The sequence below is a fragment of the Siphateles boraxobius genome, unplaced genomic scaffold, assembly GCF_051911475.1.
Source record: "Siphateles boraxobius isolate OS27281-9 unplaced genomic scaffold, OSU_SipBor_1 7, whole genome shotgun sequence".
Lineage (NCBI taxonomy): Eukaryota > Metazoa > Chordata > Actinopteri > Cypriniformes > Leuciscidae > Siphateles > Siphateles boraxobius.
The window spans coordinates 32554556-32575781 of record NW_027509197.1 but is presented as its reverse complement, the minus strand read 5'-3'; the positions used below and the strand labels follow the sequence as shown (position 1 = coordinate 32575781).

Sequence of the window (21226 nt, the reverse complement as noted above, 5' to 3'; positions counted from 1 at the left end):
TGAATACAAATTCATTCATATTTACATCAACAGACGTGCCACTGGGTCTGTGCCGAGCATGTATCGGAGCGATAAGTCTAATCTCCACAGATCACATTATGGGAGCTCTGAGCGAGCTGGGGTTATTCTGAAAATAGGAAAAGATAATTGTGAATGCTTAGAAGGAACTTGGACAGCAAGTAAACATCCTTTGGTCACTGTAGGATGTTTACTAGCTTCAACTGCATTCAAAACAAGTGTGCAATAAGCAGAAAGAAAGATTTCTTACAAATCTATACACAAATACACAGTGTTTAGAGCACTTTAATATGTACACTACCCTTCAAAATTTTAAGGGTCAATATTGTGTTTTGTTTTGTTTTTCCCTCACCAAGGCAGCCTTTTTTAATTTATTTTTTTTATAAAAAATGCTCACAAAACATTTCTACTTACTATCAATGTCGACAACTGTTGTGCTGTTTAATATGTTTCTGAAAACTGTGATACATTTTCCCCCCATTATTCTTTGATTAATAAAAAGCTCAAAAGAACAGCATTTATTTGAAACCGTAATGTTTTGAAACATTATAAGTCTTTACTGTCACTTTTAGTCAATTTAATGCATGCTTGCTGAATACAGCTGAATAAGTGATTTCTTTAAAAAAAATCTTACTGACCCCAAAGTTTTTAAATTGTAGTGTATATTGTCTTTGCTGTAAGATAAATAATAGTGGATAATGAATAATATAAATAATATTTAATCAGAGCTGAGTCTTATGTGAGATTAATAAATGTACGATGATCTGCTCTGCTGAATTAAGAGCAGAGTCTTTATACCAATGAGATATTAAGGGAGATTGTCTGACCTACAAAGTGACTTTTTTGTCTATCGATTGCAACACTATTAAGGTAACACACACATGGCATAGTTTGGAACGCTCAGTCATTTATTAGACTGCATGTTTGCAAGAAATGGTATCAATTTTGCTTATGACTAATAGCCCCAACAAGTGTAATTTAAGGAAGCGTTATTGGATTTCCGTTTGGAAGAGTAAGGACGGAGATAATCGGTCATTACTGAGAGGAGTGTGCGACTGTGCGTGCACATAGCCCTTGATTATTTCCTGCTCATTCTCAATTGCTCTACAGTACACTGGATGTGGCACATGAAGAATTTCAAAAGGGGAACTATTTAACTTGTATAGCCTGCCAAATCACAAACATCATGTAGGGAAACTCCTGACAATAAAGCTTTTGAAGCAGCCATACTCCTAGTCTAGTGAGCTCGTACAGCTAAAGCTGAAGGCTGACCAGCCGACTCATAAGCAAGTGAGATAGCCTCAACCACTCACTTGCTCATTCTCTGCTTAGATGCAGGACACCCCTACCTGGGTGACCCAAAAAAACAAACAAACAGCTGTTCAGATTTCCTCCACAGGGCAACTCTGTGGACATAACTCTGTGGCCCTCATCGGGCAGAGCAGATTTAGTTTCTCTTGCTCTGACGTAGAAAAGGAGGAGGACAGAAAGCCTGCAATACTATTGGTCTAACAATATTAGTAGGGACCTTAGGAACGTAGCCTGGCCTAGGATCAAGGAAGACCTTTACCATGCCAGGTGAGAATTCCAGGCACGAGGGAGAAACCGAGAGTGCTTGAATGTCTCCAATTCTTTCAAGAGACGAAATAGCAAGAAGAAAGATAGTTTTTAGAGTAATGCAATTCTCAGAAACTTCTTCAATGGGCTCGAACGGAGCTTGGGGGAGGCCTTCTAATTAGAGATGCGCGGTTGGCGGTTATAGCCGCGGACTCCGCGGATAAACCGCAGATCGGGCGGATGACGTGACGAAAAAATATATTTTAATTAAATTCAGGCGGGTGGCGGGCGGTTTCTAGTCTCGCGGCTGTCATCAGCAGTGCCTTGTATCAGCGGATGGTGGGCGGGAAAATTGGTCAAAAACGTTGCTGCGGATGGATGGCGGACTGATGATGAGTTTTGTGATGCGGTTGCGGATGAAATAATAGCCCATCCGCGCATCTCTACTTCTAATACAACGGCCTCAGCCTCAAAGTGCCACGAAGGAAACGTGTTATCAATGGGTGTCTCCCCAGAGAAACTCTACTCAAAGGGACATGGTAAGCAGCTAGTGCCGCCACGTACACCTTCAGTGTGGAGGAGGATAACCCTGCGGAGAAGCGCTCCTGCAGGAACTCCAGCACTGCACCCACCGGGCAGTTAACCGGGTCCAACTGGTGATCTCCACACCATGAAGTGAATAACCTCCACTTCAGGGCATATAACTTCCTCGTGGATGGAGCTCTGGAGTGGAGGATGGTCTCAACAACCTCGGTTGAGAGACCTGAATTTATGAGCGGGGCTCCCTCAGAGGCCAAGCCCACAGTTTCCACAGTTCTGGCGGGGGTGAAGGGTCGACCCACTCGCCTGAGAGGGTAAGTCCCTCCTGATCGGAATCTCCAGAGGAGAGTCGTCGAGGAGAGACACTAGGTCCACAAACCATACTCGGGCCGGCCAGAACGGGGCTACCAACAGTAGACTGACCCCATCACGGCGAACCTTTTGCAGAACTCCTGGGAGCAGAGCAATCGGGGGAAATGCGTACAGATGTGACCTTGGTCAAGCCTGCACCATAGCGTCCAACCCCAGAGGGGCTGGATGGCTGAGAGAGAACCACAGTGGATATTGTGATGTCTCCTTGGAAGCGAACAGGTCTACCTCGGCACGATCGATATTCTTCCACAGGAACTGTTCATTGCGATTAAAATCGGCATACGTCACATATTTTACAACCATTATGGTTGCTATGATTATGAGCTTAATCGCATCAATTTGATCAAAGTTTTGTGTTTACATGAGGGAGTTTAATTGCAATATCACCTAAATCTCATTATAATCGCATTATGAGTGTGCATGTTAACATAGTTAGTGATAGCCAGTCATATTCCTTTCAACTTTAAAAGTGTGCATTGCATGTATGTTAATAAAAAAAAACTACAATGCAAGCTAGAATAAACAGAACATTATTGGCCAGTGGTGTGGACACTAATAGTTATCATAAGAGTTTTCATTGTAGTTTACATAAAACAAGGGAGCACATTAGTACTATGTGGCCAAGATTGACCTAAAACTAGGAAACAAACAAATGGCGATAATTCATAATAGAAATAATAATTCTGATTTTATTTCTCTCACCCACATACATACTGTAATAATATACATCTAGCACTACTACTATTACTACAAGAAAATAAAAATATAGAAGTGCTGTTTCCTTATTCATCAAGTTAAGTTTCCTGTAGAAATTAACCATGTTAATCAGTAAGTGATTGATTGATTGATTGATTGATTGATTGATTGATTGATTGATTGATTGATTGATTGATTGATTGATTGATTATTTAAACACACTGATTGCGTGAATTTTCAATATTTCCCACTAATAAAGTGGGTGTCGAATACATAAATGGGGTGCTTCTTCTAAATTATGTGATTTGATTGTCATGGTGGCATTTTAGTTAAACCTTGTGATCTCATCATTGGTTAGGGAAAGATTGCAACTTGCATCAGTAATGTAGACAGTGACTAAGTCAAGGGTAGTAAAGCTCTGAAAACTGTATGAAGTTTAGAGATTGTACCCTACATACAGGATGTTATTGCATCCAAAATATGTAACTATATTTATGTTGACACATCTTATAGAGAAGCACAGACTGAACTTGCTCCACCTTATCTCGTCCCCTGAGCACTTTAAAAATCAATCAGTCAAAATGACCATAAGACACATACATTTTCCTCCCATCTGGTTGTACTCAAAAGGCTGCACTGGCAGGGGAAAAATAGCTGTTTGTTCAAGTAGTGCAGATATCCACAGAAGATAACATTGCGGATATCAGTATCAGTGCAACCAGGCTGCATAATGGCTCACAAAGGCTCTAACCTGCATGTTTATTCCCTCGAATGGAAAAGTAAACACCATTATTTCAGCTACAGCCATTGACGCAGCTACAGTACAAGCAGTGGTCCTTGGGATCTGCCAGTGCAGTTTCATGATATGCTGCGTTGTGAGCAACATTACGACTAGTTTTGACCATCTGTTTCTAATTTGAAATACCCCCTTTTGCTTTCCCCTCTCTCCTGCAAGAGTGTGACCCAATGAGTAGCGCAAGTCCAAACAGATTTGAAGACATGCCATACCTTCCAATGTGAGCAGTCAGGGGACATTATTTAGTAATATCAGGGATCTTTGCTCCACATTACCAACTCTTTTTTTAGCAATAGATAAGTGTATTGTGAGAGTCCGTTCTTCTAAACCGCACTTCACTGAGTTTAAAAGAAACCCCCAAAAAAGTTAAAGTGCATGTACAGTATGTGATCTGACAAACTGAAAAATAACCCTTCTACGTAGGGCTCAGTAGTGAATGTTCAAGCTATTCACAATTGGAAATGTAAATATTGCAATGATTTTATTAGACTCATTAGACAAATTTGTCCATTTATTCACAGGGCAAGTGATGTGAATCAGTTTTCAGTGAATGTATACAGAACTCTGATTTCAAGATTAATTTGCATCAACACACAAAAACATTGAAAAAAGTGTTTATATACTATGAACATATAATTACATATAGTTACATTGTACAAGCCAAACTTCCTTTTGTTCTTAAGGTGATGATACACAGGGCAACTTTTTGAGCAATGTTGCTGGGCAATCTTGCCGAGCAATTGTTGCTTGGGCACTTTCCCATTGAAAATGGGCAATATATTTCTATCTGGATAATTTAGATCGGTTGTGGGCCCTGTGTCTCATCTGGTTGCCCGTTGACGGCAACATTGCCCATCAACATTGCTCAAAAAGTTGCCCTGTGTATCATCATCTTTAATCAATGCTACAAGAACTGAAGTAACCATCAGAGACAATAGAGTTTTCTGTACATATGTATATGCTGTGCATATGTCTGCATGTGTATGCGTGGTGAGTGTGGGTCAATGTTTGCAATAGGCTTGAAAAGTACTTCTGTTTGTGTCAGTAACAGTATAAGAGCCCTTAGAACTGTGCACAGTGTTTTATTGATGTTACTTTCCTTGCAGATCGATAGTGGGTCACTGGAAATGCCAAAGAAGATGAAAGCTAGAGCTTGGACGATTTGTCTGTTTCTGCTGGGATCTGTCACTGAGGTGAAAGATTATTTGCCACATGATTTTTATAAACATCTATAAGATATCTGTACCTTTAAAATATAAAGTGCTACAGTGATTACGTATTTTGTAGGCTAACCCGGAAATAAGCATCAACCTGGTTCCCTCGACAAAAAACGCAAGAAGATATTTCCATTGGCTTATTATTGCAGAAAATAAGCTCTGTGACCCACAAAAGTTTATGATTCTTACAAGTTTTGTAGAAGTAAAAAGCTAAACGTTGGCTATAAACAAACTACACCACCATCACATTATTTCAACGTCACATCCATTAGGCTTCCATCAACTCTTTCAGTCTTTACTTAGAAAACATTATGTTAGAACAGTTAGAACAATTTGCAAGAGTGTGATTATAAACACAATGAGGATGTAAAAGCAGACTAGTGAGTAGATGAGTTTACCTGTTCAGGGTGTTGACGTTTGATAACCTCTGTGGTGTAATTTAGTCATTTGTTAGCAACTGCCTATTAAAAAAAAAGCTATTAAAAGCTATTAAAAATCATCTGGGGGTATTACTGATGTGTTTATTGTTATAGAATAAAACATGAAAATATCTTGAGCTTGTGTTACAAACCTTATTACAGGCATTTCACCAAAACCCCATTAAAAAACTCATTTCCGGGTTTTTGCCTACAAAAATATGTCATCCCTGCAGATCTCTATTACAATATAGGGTAATGTCTTTGATGAGTAAATGTCTCATAATGGTACATTATGTGAAGCTGAAGGAGCTAAAAACAAATAAGAGATTAGGGGCCAGATGGACTAAACAGGGCAAATTAGCGTGAGAGCGCAATTGCAAAAAAACACAGATGGGAGTGGAAAGATCTGCGTGTGATCTACTGAGGACATGCAAATGAAAGAACACAGATGCAGCCGGATCATTTCCATAATGACCAACGCAATCTACCAAGAGCAGTGCAAATCAGCGTCTGGTTTAAGACATGCGTTTTTGGGTGGTAAATAATGCCGCAAATACCAATAAATTGACTAACGCATGTAACTAACTTAGTAAATCACCTTGCCTGATTCATTAAAATACTCTCCTCCCATAAATGTTGCATCTGAAAGGGAAACTCCTACAAATGCATATGCAATGAGGTCAGCCGCAAAAACAACTGTGTCCACGCCTTTTCAATGCTAATTTTTCACTGCGTGTCTTTAGTAAATCCTGACAGTAGTTTTTTAATACCAAAAGAGGGTTTGCGCTGGCACAAGCTGTTAGTAAATCTGGCCCTTGGACAAATTAGATTAGTTATTTAGCATATATTTCAACAACAGTTGTTTTTAGAGTCTGGGGCAGGAACAATAATACAATCTATACATTTAAAAAACATGGTAAAAGTGTCCACAAAGCACAAAACTCTTTAGTGCCTATAATTAAAGAAACAACCACATAAGGCAGTATTTTACATGTACCTATCACTTACATCTCATAAAAGGAGCTTGTGAAATGTGCTTTTTCTTAGATATTACTTTTTTAATGTCTCAGCTGTTTGTAGTTCATTGTTCTAGCCAGTCCTGAGGTCAACGAAAGCCAGCAACAACATCCTCAAAATGTGTACCATGACATCGGTGTTACCAGAAACAAGATTGTGACTGCACAGTTCGAGTGCTATCAGAAGATCATGAAGGACAACAATCAAGACATCATACCAAGTAGAGGTATAGACACGATTTTTTTTTCAATGTTAAAACACTATTTTACAGAAATTCATTCTTCAAGACATACAGCAGCTTCCAGCCTAGCCATATAGACATAACTATATGTCAAGCTAAATTATGTTTTATTAACAAAGTTCGGAAGGAGCACGTTCAGATAATTAAACCTAATTAAACACACGTGGAGCACACTCAGATAATCAAACCTAATTAGACACGAGTTGAGCACACTCTGCTAATCAACTCAATCAACAAGTCAAGAGGTGTATATATACACAGCAACTTACCTTCGTTCATTGACAGTTTAACAGCATCCCTCCACAACCCCATCTCCTCACTTCTAGTCCTAAATACACTTACAACGGGGGGAGTACTCTGGGTTCGGGCCAAACTCCGAGCTCGGAGCCCTCCCCCCGGACAGCACGCCAAATACGCATTAAACCTTATAAACCTTATACACCTTATACACTTATACACTGAGGAAGCTCCTCATATACATTGCAAACTGTGACATACACTCTTGTCTAATTAGTACAGCAAGAACACACACAAAAGCCTCAGGTGACTCATGTTCATTTTTAGGGAGAGTGCATTTGGTCCCATTGGGTGGCAGGACAGCTGTGAAATATTCGCTCTGTTCCAAAACCTAGTGGGCTGCAAACTTAGCATCCTAAACAAGACACAACAATAACGGATTTGGAAGACTCTCCATAGGCTGCGGCACACCAAAAGCGCATGGGGGACTAGATTTTGCAACAGGCGGATATAACTAAGAATAGTGATAATGATAAAAGGAAGTTACGGTTTCCCAGTCTCCATAGAAACTAATACATGTTTTGGGCTTTTTTCTGTATTCAGCTGGCCCAGTGTGCAACAGGACCTGGGATGGATGGTTGTGTTGGGACGATACAGAGGCCGGCATCACCTCCGAGCAACACTGCCCTGACTATTTCCAGGACTTTGACCCTACAGGTGAATGTTAGAGATCAGTATAAAGTTCAGTCAGAGCACTTTCTGCTCACCTGTCTAAGGCCCTGTCCACACGGACACGGGTATTTTTATAACCGTGACTTTTTTTACGCGGTTCGGCCGTTCGTCCACCCCTGCCAGGGGTGAGGATTTTCAGAAACGCCGGTTACAGTGTTGTCGTGTAGACAGTGAAACCGGGGTTTTTGCCTTGCGACGTCAGAGTGTGCGCGCCGTTATCAGCTGTGTTTGACATCAGATTTGCGCTTCTGATTGGCCAACGTGGCTTTAGGGTTAAGGTTTATATCACCGCCTGCTGGCGTGGCATGCTCTTGACCGCGCTTGATTGCGTGTTTTTACGTTTTCATGTAGACGGAGACCGAGCATGTGTGGACGGGATTTTTTTTAAAAACGCTGTAGGAAAAACTCCGGTTATAAAAATACCCGTGTCCGTGTGGACATGGCCTAATACTCTTACGTCATTTATCCCAGCTCCATTAGACCTCACTGTCAAATCATGCTAAAATCATAGGCTAAATAGCTATTAAAACATTTATAAGACAAATGATGTGAAAGAAAGGGCATGTTTTCAATATTAAAAATATTAAGATTTTACAGTGAAGTTATTAAGTTGCTTTAATCATTTCCAACACTTATCTTAAAAAGTGTTCCGAAAAATACCAGTAAAATAGTACTTTAGCCATATTTTTGGTCTTTTTTTGGAAGCTGAGTGTTGCTTTATTTTTTTTAAACATTTTAACCACTCTTACAGAACCAAACGAACACTTGAGAAAAGAAGAAAGCAAGAGGAAATATTATATTATATTATATTATATTATATTATATTATATTATATTATATTATATTATATTATATTATATTATATTATATTATATTATATTATATTATAGAACTAAGAATAATGATATATAACACCCTAACACAATAAAAAAGGTAAATAACTGTAGTAAAATATTAAATCAATAAAGCACACGACATACTGTATATAAGACAGGAGGATTAAGACATGCCATACCTCAAAATGTTATTAAGAGAAGCCAATATTATCAAGATATGGATTTCAGACATGGTGAAAAGCTTAATTTTACAAGTGAATAAATCTTTTCACTGTGTCTGGACTCCATATCTTGTTAATATTGATGCTTCTCACGGTAACATATTTTGATCTACTTCTACTTCTGCAGAAATGGTCAGCAAAATATGTACAGAAAGTGGGCAGTGGTTCTCTCATCCTGAGAGTAACCGCACATGGACAAATTTCACCAAATGTAATTTGCACACTACTGAAGGACGAAGGGTATGAGCATAAACACTACAGTCACTTGAGATGAATATAAACACACATTTGAATGGGCTTGTAGTATAAACACTTCATGACTCTATTGTTTGTGTGATTGCAGACCGCAATGAACTTGTTCTACTTAGCGTTAATAGGTCATGGGCTCTCTTTAACGTCTTTGTTCGTCTCGCTAGGCATATTCTTCCATTTCAAGTAAGTGCAAATATTTCTCTCACATTTGTATTCCTGTTTAATGCTCATCACAATTATTTTAATGCTATTTTGCTGTCTTTTTTTGGTGCTTATAGGAGTCTGAGCTGCCAGAGAATTACCCTGCACAAAAACCTTTTCTTTTCCTTTGTATTAAACTCCATCATCACTATCATATGGTTAACAGCAGTGGCAAACAACCAGGAATTAGTTCAGCAAAACCCAGTAAGTGTGTACTGCCAGTAACTTCTATAAATAAAATAAAATATTGTAATTTTTTACTCACCCTCATGTCATCCCAAACCTGTATGCTTAATTTTTTTTCCTGTGGAACTCAAAAGGAGAATTTGTTAAGAAATTTGCATCTCTTGCCATAGAATGCATGCATGCGGGTTATGGGACAAAAGTGTGGATAAATGAAGGCAATATTATCCTTTGATCATTTAAAGGCATTACAGTATGTCATCAATCTGCTGTGCTAATCATCCTTAAATGTCTGTGCTACTTTTATTCAGGTCAGCTGCAAAGTATCACAATTTATCCATTTGTACATCTTTGGATGCAACTACTTCTGGATGCTTTGTGAAGGGATTTACTTGCACACTCTCATTGTTGTGGCAGTGTTTGCTGAAAAACAGCATTTAATGTGGTACTACCTTCTTGGATGGGGTGAGTTTTTGAATAAAAGAAGCATTTTATTTACAGCATTGATTGAATAAACTAAACCAAACTTCTTTTAAACCATATCTTTTTTTTAAACGACAGGTTTCCCACTTATACCCGCTACAATACATGCTGTAGCCAGAAGTTATTACTACAATGATAAGTGAGTATACTTGTTCTGTAGCTTTCAGGCAAAACAATTTTTTTTCATGCACTGGTCAATTTTGAGAATTTTTTTTTTTCATAACGTGTTGTTTCGGTTTAATGGGGGGAAAAAATTAATAATACACTTTCAAGTATTTATGCTATTGCACCTTATCTATTTGTGTCTGTAGATTTCATTTACAATACATTTTTTAAAGGCTGTTTTCTGACTGAGTTTTTTTTCATACACTGAGCCAGAAATCTCAGTAGCCATGCATATGCCAAACTTTCCAGGTTTATTCCTATGTATATGCTGAAGGTTTTTAGAGAGGGGTTTGTGCATATATCATTTGCCTGTTTTTCCACATTTTATTCCTAAAAACATGATTTTTTTTTCTGGCTGTTGACAGTATTTTATGATTTATGGTGTGATAAAAAAGATATCCAAAAATAGATTTCCTTTGCCTGTAATACTGTATATCAACAAAAATATATATTTTTTATAACTGTCTTTATCCATTGTTCACATTTCTGTTCTTTACATTTATGTAAATTTGTTCATATTTAAACACTGCATTTTAGAAAACTGAATGTTTACAATTTTTAATCTAATCAAACATCTGGGCAAGTATAGTGATACTTTTTATTTTTGATATTTCATTTATTTGTACTTGTATGTGCTACACTCAAAAACAAAAGTTTTTTAATTAAGATGCTTACCTAAATCCGCATGAATTAAAAGTAAGTATTGCACAAAATCAATATTGAACATTTGGCTAACCCTTGCCTTCCTAATCCACAGTTGTTGGATCAGCTCAAATACTTCTCTGCTATACATTATTCATGGCCCCATCTGTGCTGCATTGCTGGTAAGACATCTGGATGTTTTTGTTCTTTTTGTGCAACATTAATTATAATCTTTGTGTATTGTTTGTGCAAATCACATCCAGAAGATTGTATTCACCAATCTGAATTAATTTTCGAGTAGCCAAGCACAATGTTGTTATGTATCAGTACATCAAAAAGAACACAGTTTGAATACTGACATCTGACATGATCTGCCAGCCAGCTGAGATCCTTTGTCTTTGCTTTGCGTTTGCCACTCATCTTGCCTGTCCTTCCAGGTGAACTTGTTCTTTCTGCTGAATATTGTACGAGTCCTCATCACCAAACTAAAAGTAACACACCAAGCTGAGTCTAGTCTGTATATGAAAGCTGTCCGCGCCACCCTCATTCTGGTTCCACTCCTGGGCATCCAGTACGTTCTCCTCCCATATAAACCTGGGGGGCGTGTTTCCTCTGAAATCTACGACTACATCATGCATATCTTAATGCATTATCAGGTAAAAAGCTGTCAAATAGTTATCATCAATCTGACGTACATTCAGGGCCCAAAATTAATCTTCGCTATACCCTCCAATGGCTATAATATATTTCCATAACCAAAAATAAAAGAAATTGTTTCTTTAGTTGATGGTTTGTCTCATGTACACGCAGCAGTTTAATTTGTTTGTCATTTCTACTTTTAGTGCTTAATTCTGTTTTGTACACACACACCGTTCAGTAATTTACAGGAGTGACAACCGCATTCTACAACCGGATTAACACCCGAAAAATTTAGGTAGTGACAACCGCATTAAAAAATGATGTCTCATTCGTGTTGCTAGAAAAAACAAACAACAAGAAGAAGCCCATAATACACTTAGAGAAATCCATGTGTTTTATATTTGAATACAAGACCAAAATATTGCGACTTGCACCTGCCCAATTTAATGTCCCCAAAAACTTGATCGCTTTATGAACCAAACCCAAACAACAAGCCAAAAAACGCTTATAACAAGTGGAAATGGCAAAATTTCAAAAGCGCCCTCTGCGAAGCAGCTTAACAGAAACAGAAACAAAACATGACGCCTCTGTAAACGGTGGTTTAGTTAAAATCGCAGAACATAACTAGTCTTTGGTCGCTTTAATATTACTTTTGTCAAAAATAGTGGATACCAAACACGCCAGATGCCAGAACTTTGCAATGGTTAGCTACCATTCTGTCAATCATCACAATATCGGGAGTGAGTCGTGTTCGGTAGACTCCCTTATTTAAATGTGGTTGTCACTCCTGAAACATTACAATGTTTACGTGGACTATATCAGCGAGGGTCAAACTATCAATCTCAAATTATATTTGAAACAAATACTACAGGTCCTTCTCAAAAAATTAGCATATTGTGATAAAGTTCATTATTTTCCATAATGTAATGATAAAAATTAAACTTTCATATATTTTAGATTCATTGCACACCACCTAAAATATTTCAGGTCTTTTATTGTTTTAATACTGATGATTTTGGCATACAGCTCATGAAAACCCAAAATTCCTATCTCAAAAAATTAGCATATCATGAAAAGGGTCTCTAAACGAGCTATTAACTTAATCATCTGAATCAACTAATTAACTCTAAACACCTGCAAAAGATTCCTGAGGCTTTTAAAAACTCCCAGCCTGTTTCATTACTCAAAACCGCAATCAAGGGTAAGACTGCTGACCTGACTGCTGTCCAGAAGTCCATCATTGGCACCCTCAAGCAAGAGGGTAAGACACAGAAAGAAATTGCGGCGTGGCATGGAGGCAATTAGCCTATGGCACTGCTGAGGTGTTATGGAGGCCCAGGATGCTTCGATAGCGGCCTTAAGCTCATCCAGAGTGTTGTGTCTTGCGTCTCTCAACTTTCTCTTCACAATATCCCACAGATTCTCTATGGGGTTCAGGTCAGGAGAGTTGGCAGGCCAATTGAGCACAGTAATACCATGGTCAGTAAACCATTTACCAGTGGTTTTGGCACTGTGAGCAGGTGCCAGGTCGTGCTGAAAAATGAAATCTTCATCTCCCTAAAGCTTTTCAGCAGATGGAAGCATGAAGTGCTCCAAAATCTCCTGATAGCTAGCTGCATTGACCCTGCCCTTGATAAAACACAGTGGACCAACACCAGCAGCTGACATGGCACCCCAGGTCATCACTGACTGTGGGTACTCCAGTGCTGCTTATCTGTAGCCCAGGTCAGGCACTTCTGCCGCTGTTTCTGGTTCAAAAGTGGCTTGACCTGGGGAATGCGGCACCTGTAGCCCATTTCCTGCACACGCCTGTGCACGGTGGCTCTGGATGTTTCTACTCCAGACTCAGTCCACTGCTTCCGCAGGTCCCTCAAGGTCTGGAATCGGTCCTTCTTCACAATCTTCCTCAGGGTCCGATCACCTCTTCTCGTTGTGCAGCGTTTTTTGCCACACTTTTTCCTTCCCACAGACTTCCCACTGAGGTGCCTTGATACAACACTCTGGGAACAGCCTATTTGTTCAGAAATTTCTTTCTGTGTCTTACCCTCTTGCTTGAGGGTGATAATGATGGCCTTCTGGACAGCAGTCAGGTCGGCAGTCTTACCCATGATTGCGGTTTTGAGTAATGAAACAGGCTGGGAGTTTTTAAAAGCCTCAGGAATCTTTTGCAGGTGTTTAGAGTTAATTAGTTGATTCAGATGATTAGGTTAATAGCTCGTTTAGAGAATCTTTTCATGATATGCTAATTTTTTGAGATAGGAATTTTGGGTTTTCATGAGCTGTATGCCAAAATCATCAGTATTAAAACAATAAAAGACCTGAAATATTTCAGTTGGTGTGCAATGAATCTAAAATATATGAAAGTTTAACTTTTATCATTACATTATGGAAAATAATGAACTTTATCACAATATGCTAATTTTTTGAGAAGGACCTATATTTTGCTGTTCCAAACTTTATTTGCCAATAACAATTTTTACTTGTATTTCTTACGTGTTGAGTGTTACGTTTTTACCTTAGGTACATTATTATTATTACAAGACTGGATTTCCCATTGTCTTTATCTCTTTGACTGGCAGAAGCTCAGCAGCCTTTAATTTAGTTTACTTTGCTATTAGTTATTAAAAAGCTTGTAAAGCAAATTACAACATAAGCTCTATTGTTATTAGCCAGAGGGGAAAACTTGTCTCTTTAGATATTCTGCTTTTAATCACTAATCCGCATATTGTTCCTAAACCATATTCTGTTATTTTTTCTGTGGTAAACAAAAGAAAAGTTCCTTTTCGTTGTCACTCCAAGTTACGTCGGATGACGACGAATGGGGTTTCGCTTAGAACACCTATCGACTTCGAGTATTACAAAACGAGCCAATGGCAAAGAAATGCCATGGGTCTGCGGAATTTGCATAGAGTATCTCCGCCCCACCTCGTGGGTATAAAAGGAGGAAGCCGGCAACATGCAGATATGTTTTCGCTTCGGAGCCAAGAGTATTTCTTCACTCCACAGTCATCTCTGACTTCGCTCTACGAGACGAGCTTCTCTCTCCGGTGTTGGTGTGACGGCGATCTGCAGCGAGCTCACAGTGCCTGCTGATCTGTGCAGTGACCTGCCAGTGTGCGTGTGTCTCCCTGTGCGCTTCAACATCGCGGAGATTTTTTCTCCTCTCATAAAAGAGCTCGCATGCCTCACGTCTTTTTAAAGACGGCTCGCCCGTGCATTTCTGGTTGCAGCGGACTGGTATTGGACTCTGATGGGCACGAGCGCTGTCTAGTGTGTTTGGCCTTTGATCATGCTTGAACAGCGCTCGTGGTCAACATTTCTCAACCGCCCGTGTGCAGATTGAGGTTATTCGGCCCGACTGCCCCGCCGTCCGCTCAGATCCCTCAGTCGACGGCGCCTACATCTACGCCTAAACGCCAAAGGCGCCCTCCCACGGTTCCAACCCCGCCCGTTCACCCGGGCCTGGCTCTGGAAGACCGTAGGGGGGCTGCCACAGCCCTCTCCAGCCCCGCCCCCCGCTAAACGCCGGGTTAAGCGGCACTTTTGAGATGGGCTGCTCAGAGATGAGAATCAGTTCTTTCCAGGAGTTGGTAGCAGGGCCACTCCTTTCCCCGATGGAGGGCTGGGGAAGAATCGTTATTCAGAAAGAGCTGACTCTCTCGTCTCTGAGCATACAGAGTTCTCGGACAACACAGAGCGCCGCCCACAAGCCGTGCTCTCCTCGTCCCTCTCTGTCCCAGAGGCGGTTGACACGGCGTGCCGTCCACGGACCGCTTCGCCCCTGTCCCCCTCTGTCGCCAGACACCTGACAGAGCAGGCCCCCGTGGAACGCTGGTCCTTCCCTGGCCTCCTCTGTCAGGGTGCGGTTTTGACCTTGCCCCGACACCGGGCCGCTATGCCGTCCACGTCTGGGCCGGCTACCATCACTTCCGCTAGGGCGTCGTCCACGAGACACGTCTATGCGTTGAAGTGGAACCTCTTCGTCAGCTGGTGCTCTTCTCACCAAGAAGACCCCCGGAGATGCTCGATCAGCGTTGTGCTTTCCTTCCTTCAACAGGGGTTGGAGCGAAGGCTGTCTCCCTCCACCCTGAAGGTCTATGTTGCCCACACCATGACCTCATCAAAGGTAAGTCGGTGGGGAAGCACGACCTGGTCATCAGGTTCCTGAGAGGAGCGAGGAGACTAATCCGCCTCGCCCCCCTCTCGTTCCCTCTTGGGACCTCTCAGTGGTTCTAACTGCCCTGAAGAGTGCTCCATTTGAGCCCCTGCAATCAGTCGAGCTTAAATTCCTGTCTATGAAGACAGCGCTCCTGGTTGCACTGGCCTCCATCAAGAGGGTAGGGGACCTGCACGTGTGGCGTCCTCTTGGGCTCTAGCGCATGGCGCCTCGCTAGCAGACATCTGCTGAGCTGCAGGCTGGGCGACACCGAACACATTCGCCAGATTCTACAATCTCCGAGTGGAGCCAGTGTCCTCTCATGTACTCGCTTCAACCAGCTAGTACTGGACCCGCTCAGGTGTCTTCGCTTGCTTGCCATTCCACTCCACGGACTGGATACGTGCGATTTCTCCTCAGGTGAGCTTCTCCGAAAGCCCTGAGTTCCTCCAGCACTCCTGACGTCGGCGCCATTGTCTATTGCCTGCGCGTCGGCTAGGTGCCTCCCCTGTGCATGGTCCCTCCTCTGAGCGACCCCCACATGTGTATTTCCACTGTAAGCCTCTCTGAGCACATGTCTTTCCCTTGGCAAACCACCTTGCCACCCCTGGGGTTGAAATATTCCACCTGCGGCTGGACACCCCAGTGTTCTCCATATGCATCCCTCTGGGTCATATGTGTATTTTCTAAGTCCCCCGCTCTGGGTTGGCAATAATTGCATATTTCCTCTAAGCTATGGGATATGCTCCCCAGTGTACCTTGGTATTCCTGTGCTAAATAGGAGTCCTTCGTCCATTGCAGTCTCACGACAAGGATCTCAGATTTATGCAGGGCACTGGAAGACAGCCGAGAAGGTGGCGTGATTAGACTGGTAACCCCATTCGTCGTCATCCGACGTAACTCGGAGTGACAACGAAAGGGAACGCCTCGGTTACGTATGTAACCCTCGTTCCCTGAGTAGGGAACGGAGACGTCTGCCTGCCACTTTCCGCTGTACCGCGGGGATCGCCTGAGCTCAGTCTTGGCTCCTCAGCGAAGAAACATATCTGCATGTTGCCGGCGTCCCACTTTTATACTCACAAGGTGGGGGCGGTGATACGCTATGCAAATTCCGCAGACCCATGGCATTTCTTTGCCATTGGCTCATTTTGTAATACTCGAAGTCGATAGGTGTTCTAAGCAAAACCCCATTCGTCGTCATCTGACGTAACGTCTCCGTTCCCTACTCAGGGAACGAGGGTTACATACGTAACCGAGACGTTTTCCACACTGGTCTTTTCCATTAAACAACACTATGAAAGTCCCGTAAAAAGTACAGGCCAAAGTGTAAGTCATTATTCACATATCATTTTGATTTCCATTTCTGCTACTGAAGAAATAACAGCATAGCAAAAGTAAATATCCCTTTTAGGGGGTGAACCATTCATTTAAAAAAAACATCAGGCCACTTGCTTCTTAAAAGTCTGACTCCTGAACATTTATTCTGAAATTGGTAGGTGTACAGCAACAAGAAAATAAAAATTTGTAGTCTACTGTGGAGAAAACAGCAAAGTGAGAAGCCTTGGACAGCTGGTACTGCTAGACCTAGCTGAATCGGCACAATGAATAATGCAACAAAACAGGCTTGTCATCCCAGATGACTCTTTGTGCACATCAAGAGCACTTGCTGCCAAAATGTGTCAAAATACAAGGGAGAACAGTACTCACCACCAGCCGAGAAATGATAAGTGAAGAGGTTGCGATATGGGAGATTATAGTTTAGCAATGCAAGATAGCAGTTTATGCGGATTTACTGCTGACGTGCATTTCTGATTGTATGTTTAAGGGACTGTTGGTGGCCACAATCTTCTGCTTTTTCAACGGAGAGGTAAGAGTTTACTCCACTAAAATGAAAAATCTCCTGTTTATCTGCACAGATTGTGCAACATCCTTTTCCTTGAAAGCAGAGGTCAGATATGGAGATTCTGTATTGGCTGTTTATGTCCACATGTACCAATATGACAAGCCTGACTCAAAGGGAACCTGTCAAAATCATTTTTTTTTTCATTGAGCTGTTTTAGAGGCAATGTGGTAATGAGGCATGCAGAAGCTAATATGGATGACATTACTGGTCCGGAAGTTAATGCAGCCTGTGTGCTTGAATTGATGGCTGATACTATGAAGATATATCAGCTACAGTGTTTGCTGTAATGCGTTCAAAATGTATGACGAAATGCTTCCACAAGGAGGTTTTCACAGCAATGGCATAGAATAACCATTTTTGCTTCCCCAAAAATCCCTTAAAGGGGCTATATGTAGAATTCAGAGCCACCGGTGGCCGTTTAGTGAACTGCAGCCGGCAACTTATTGCTTGTGCTCGCACTTGTGAACACTTAACATACAAGAGACTGAACGTGATTCAGTGTCCCGATTTAGTTATTTGCTCAGAAGTAAAAAGAAGTTGGATATACCTTTACAGCTATATACTTTTAATCAACATCCAGATGCCGTCCACGCTGCTGAGAGCGACGTTTAGATGAAAATGTAATATGTGATGCATGCTTTTCTCTCAATAACAAAATACACACACAACATAACTGACAGCGGTGAGAAAACAGCAGTTAGGAAAGCATCAGATCATAGCGATGTTGCCCCAGCTCTGCAATTCACTGCCATCATGTCGATAGATAAGGTAATTAAAATTACACTGTAATGATAATTTGATTATAAAATAGCCTATATTTGAGACTGTAGGCTATTTAGATCTAAGATTATAGTTTGAAATAATCCCTTTTCTTAGCATGACACATTGACATTTCTGAATAGCTCTGTTGGCCTTATCCTGAACATTGTAGAAGCCAGTGCTTTAAGTGGCCCAAAAGAGGTGCCGGTACTCTATTATTAATTTTTTTTTTTTTTTTTTTGCTGACTCCCCTCCTCCCCTGAGGTAACAACAACTATATTGAAGGGGATATATATATATATATATATATATATATATATATATACACAGTCAACAGACGACCTTATAAACAATAATTTAATTGTGGATTTGCTTGAGCTAGAAAGAGCTACTGAACATAAATAAAATGTGCAAAAGGGTATTGAAAACATTTTGAACAAAATGTAGGCTACATAAAATAAATTATAAAACATAATAACATAATAACCATAGAACAGTAGAACATAAACATGAGTCTTGCTATGGTTCATTCATTTCTTTACCCGTTTCACACACCCTCTCCGGACCACGTTGAGTTGACACCATGATTGACACATGGACACTTATAATGGATTGACGGCTCGATCGGACTAAAAAACCCTCATGTAAACACCTTAATCGATCCGATTGAGCTCGATCCGAATGACATTTCGATCGGATTGGAAGGGGTCGTTTATCCCTTATGTAATCCGATCGAGAGAACATGTAAATACTTGATTGAAAACCGAAACTGAAAGGACTGCACATGTGCAATGAAGTTAAATAAACAAAATGAGTAGCCTATAACGTGCGGTACGAGCTGTTTTTCCTGTTAAATAAAGTGTCATATTAATAAGCTTCCCGTCATTCTAAAATTCTCATTTTACTCGCGCGTATGTGAAGTGAAGCAGGACAACGTCCCACCAGTCCTTGTTGTGGTTGCTGCTGTTTAAAACAAATAAAGAACCAATAGAGGAGAATATTTATGCGCAAACAGCGGGAAACTGTATATTCGTGCAGTTTGTGCATGTCAAAAAATCAGATCCGATTTGAAACTTGTGACATATAAACGCGCACATCAACCCGATTACTCTATTTATCATTCATGTAAACACCTTGTTCAGATTCATCAATCGTATTGATTTCATTCCGATTGTGTCCATGTAAACGTAGCTACTGACAGCGGCAAAAGCGACGCATGCTCTTTTCACTTGTAAAACTCAAGGGTGTATGGGTAATGTAGTCTCTGCTCTCGGTGAGACGAATTAGGAAGCGTGCATTGTGAAGGGCGCTCTGAAAAGCGACAGCGCAGCCAAAGGATTAAAACAGATGTGCAAATGAGCGTACCGGTATGCTAAAAGCACGTTCTGGGCGCACGGAGAGGTGGCGGTACGCTCAAGAGCTATATTTGGAAGTGGCGGTACTGAGTACCGGCGCGTACCGGCCCACTTAAAGCACTGGTAGAAGCATTAATTTCATGTGTCATTGAAAGAAACTCTCAGGAGTGCGTGTAAAGGTCAAATGTTGGATTTTCCCGGAAAAATCGTCCAGGGTCTTTCCCATAAAAAAACTGTCTATAGGCTTTTATAGACAACCTAGAAAGTCAGGGAAGGTCTTTCTTTAAGTTTTGTTACAAGCCCTGCACATATTGTCAATAAAACAATGATTAATACATATAGCCCCTTTAAGTGAACAGTTCTTAGAAGAACCATTTTTTCTTAGTGTAAAGTATTTTAATAATCTGAAGAACCAACCGTTTGTGCAATGGAAAGATTCTTTGTGGAACCATCAATGCTAATAAAGAACCTTTATTTAGAATATGCAAAAATATACATTACCGGTTATAAAAGCAACATCATGCTCGCTGTTTTAACAATTATCAGCATATCTGTGACTATAAATATGATATTTTAATAGTTGCAAACTTTCTAAATAATATAGTTTTATATTACCATTATATTATTATTTGCTAAATATCCATTAAAAAAAAACAACTCAATTGTGATAAATACAACTGCAGTGAAATTAATCTAATGATTTGGGTCATGACACCCACACCCCAAAATGGTGCCATGTGTTTAGAGATTTTATGTCTAAATTATCGATCTGATTTTATAAAACTAGTTAAAAGTGATTTGTTACAAATGCTCAAAAAGTAGATAATGTATTATTCATGCTGCATGATAAGTGATGTATGTTAACTGACATCATCTGTTCAAACTTCCCCAGGTCCAAGCGGTTTTAAGGCGGCACTGGAATCAGTACCGTATCCAGTTTGGAAGCACCATCACACAGTCCGATGCTCTGAGGTCTGCCTCGTACACGGCGTCCTCCATCACAGAGGTCCAGGGCTGTTACAGCATCGATGGCCACACAGAACACTTGAATGGCAAAAACTGCAATGACATTGACAGCACCATCTTAAAACCAGAGAATCCTTTTGCCTGATGCCACTGAACGTGGCAGCATATATATATATATATATATATATATATATATATATATATATATATATATATATATATATATATATATATAAACAGTTTATTACAGTTACATGGCTGACTTGGACCTTTCTACAAATGTTCATAATTCACTGTTAATACTCTCTGAAGGGTGGAGAAAAGGCATTTCTCCAAGAATTTACACTGAAAAACATCTTGCTACCTTCATTTAATGTTCATTGGACAAATACAAGCATTATTTGCCTGATCTTTGTACTTCGCAGTATTGTAGTTTGCTCTACTGAGTTATGTGTAAATATTCAGCTCTTATACTCTACAGTATGTAATGCACTTCTTTGTCTTATAGGATTGTCCTTGTGATAAAAAAAAGAAAGATAAATCTAATCCAAATGATGACCACACTGAGAAATCTATATTTTACTGAAAAAACAAAAAAAACAAAACAACTATATATATATATA

General features: G+C 40.4%; 1 protein-coding gene across 1 annotated transcript in view; it reads left to right on the top strand.

Annotated features, from left to right (window-relative positions):
* The window catches only part of calcrla (calcitonin receptor-like a), a 35986-nt gene extending 15210 nt beyond the window's left edge, over nucleotides 1-20776 (top strand). Inside the window, exons 2-13 of the mRNA XM_077215975.1 lie at nucleotides 5086-5172; nucleotides 6696-6858; nucleotides 7714-7827; nucleotides 9027-9139; nucleotides 9243-9334; nucleotides 9430-9556; nucleotides 9847-10000; nucleotides 10097-10157; nucleotides 10941-11007; nucleotides 11263-11481; nucleotides 17446-17487; nucleotides 20530-20776. Coding sequence (XP_077072090.1) covers nucleotides 5107-5172; nucleotides 6696-6858; nucleotides 7714-7827; nucleotides 9027-9139; nucleotides 9243-9334; nucleotides 9430-9556; nucleotides 9847-10000; nucleotides 10097-10157; nucleotides 10941-11007; nucleotides 11263-11481; nucleotides 17446-17487; nucleotides 20530-20748 — 1437 coding nt within the window. The 5' untranslated portion in view covers nucleotides 5086-5106 and the 3' untranslated portion in view covers nucleotides 20749-20776. The remainder of the gene's footprint in view (nucleotides 1-5085; nucleotides 5173-6695; nucleotides 6859-7713; nucleotides 7828-9026; nucleotides 9140-9242; nucleotides 9335-9429; nucleotides 9557-9846; nucleotides 10001-10096; nucleotides 10158-10940; nucleotides 11008-11262; nucleotides 11482-17445; nucleotides 17488-20529) is intronic.
* The last annotated feature ends 450 nt before the right edge of the window (nucleotides 20777-21226 follow it).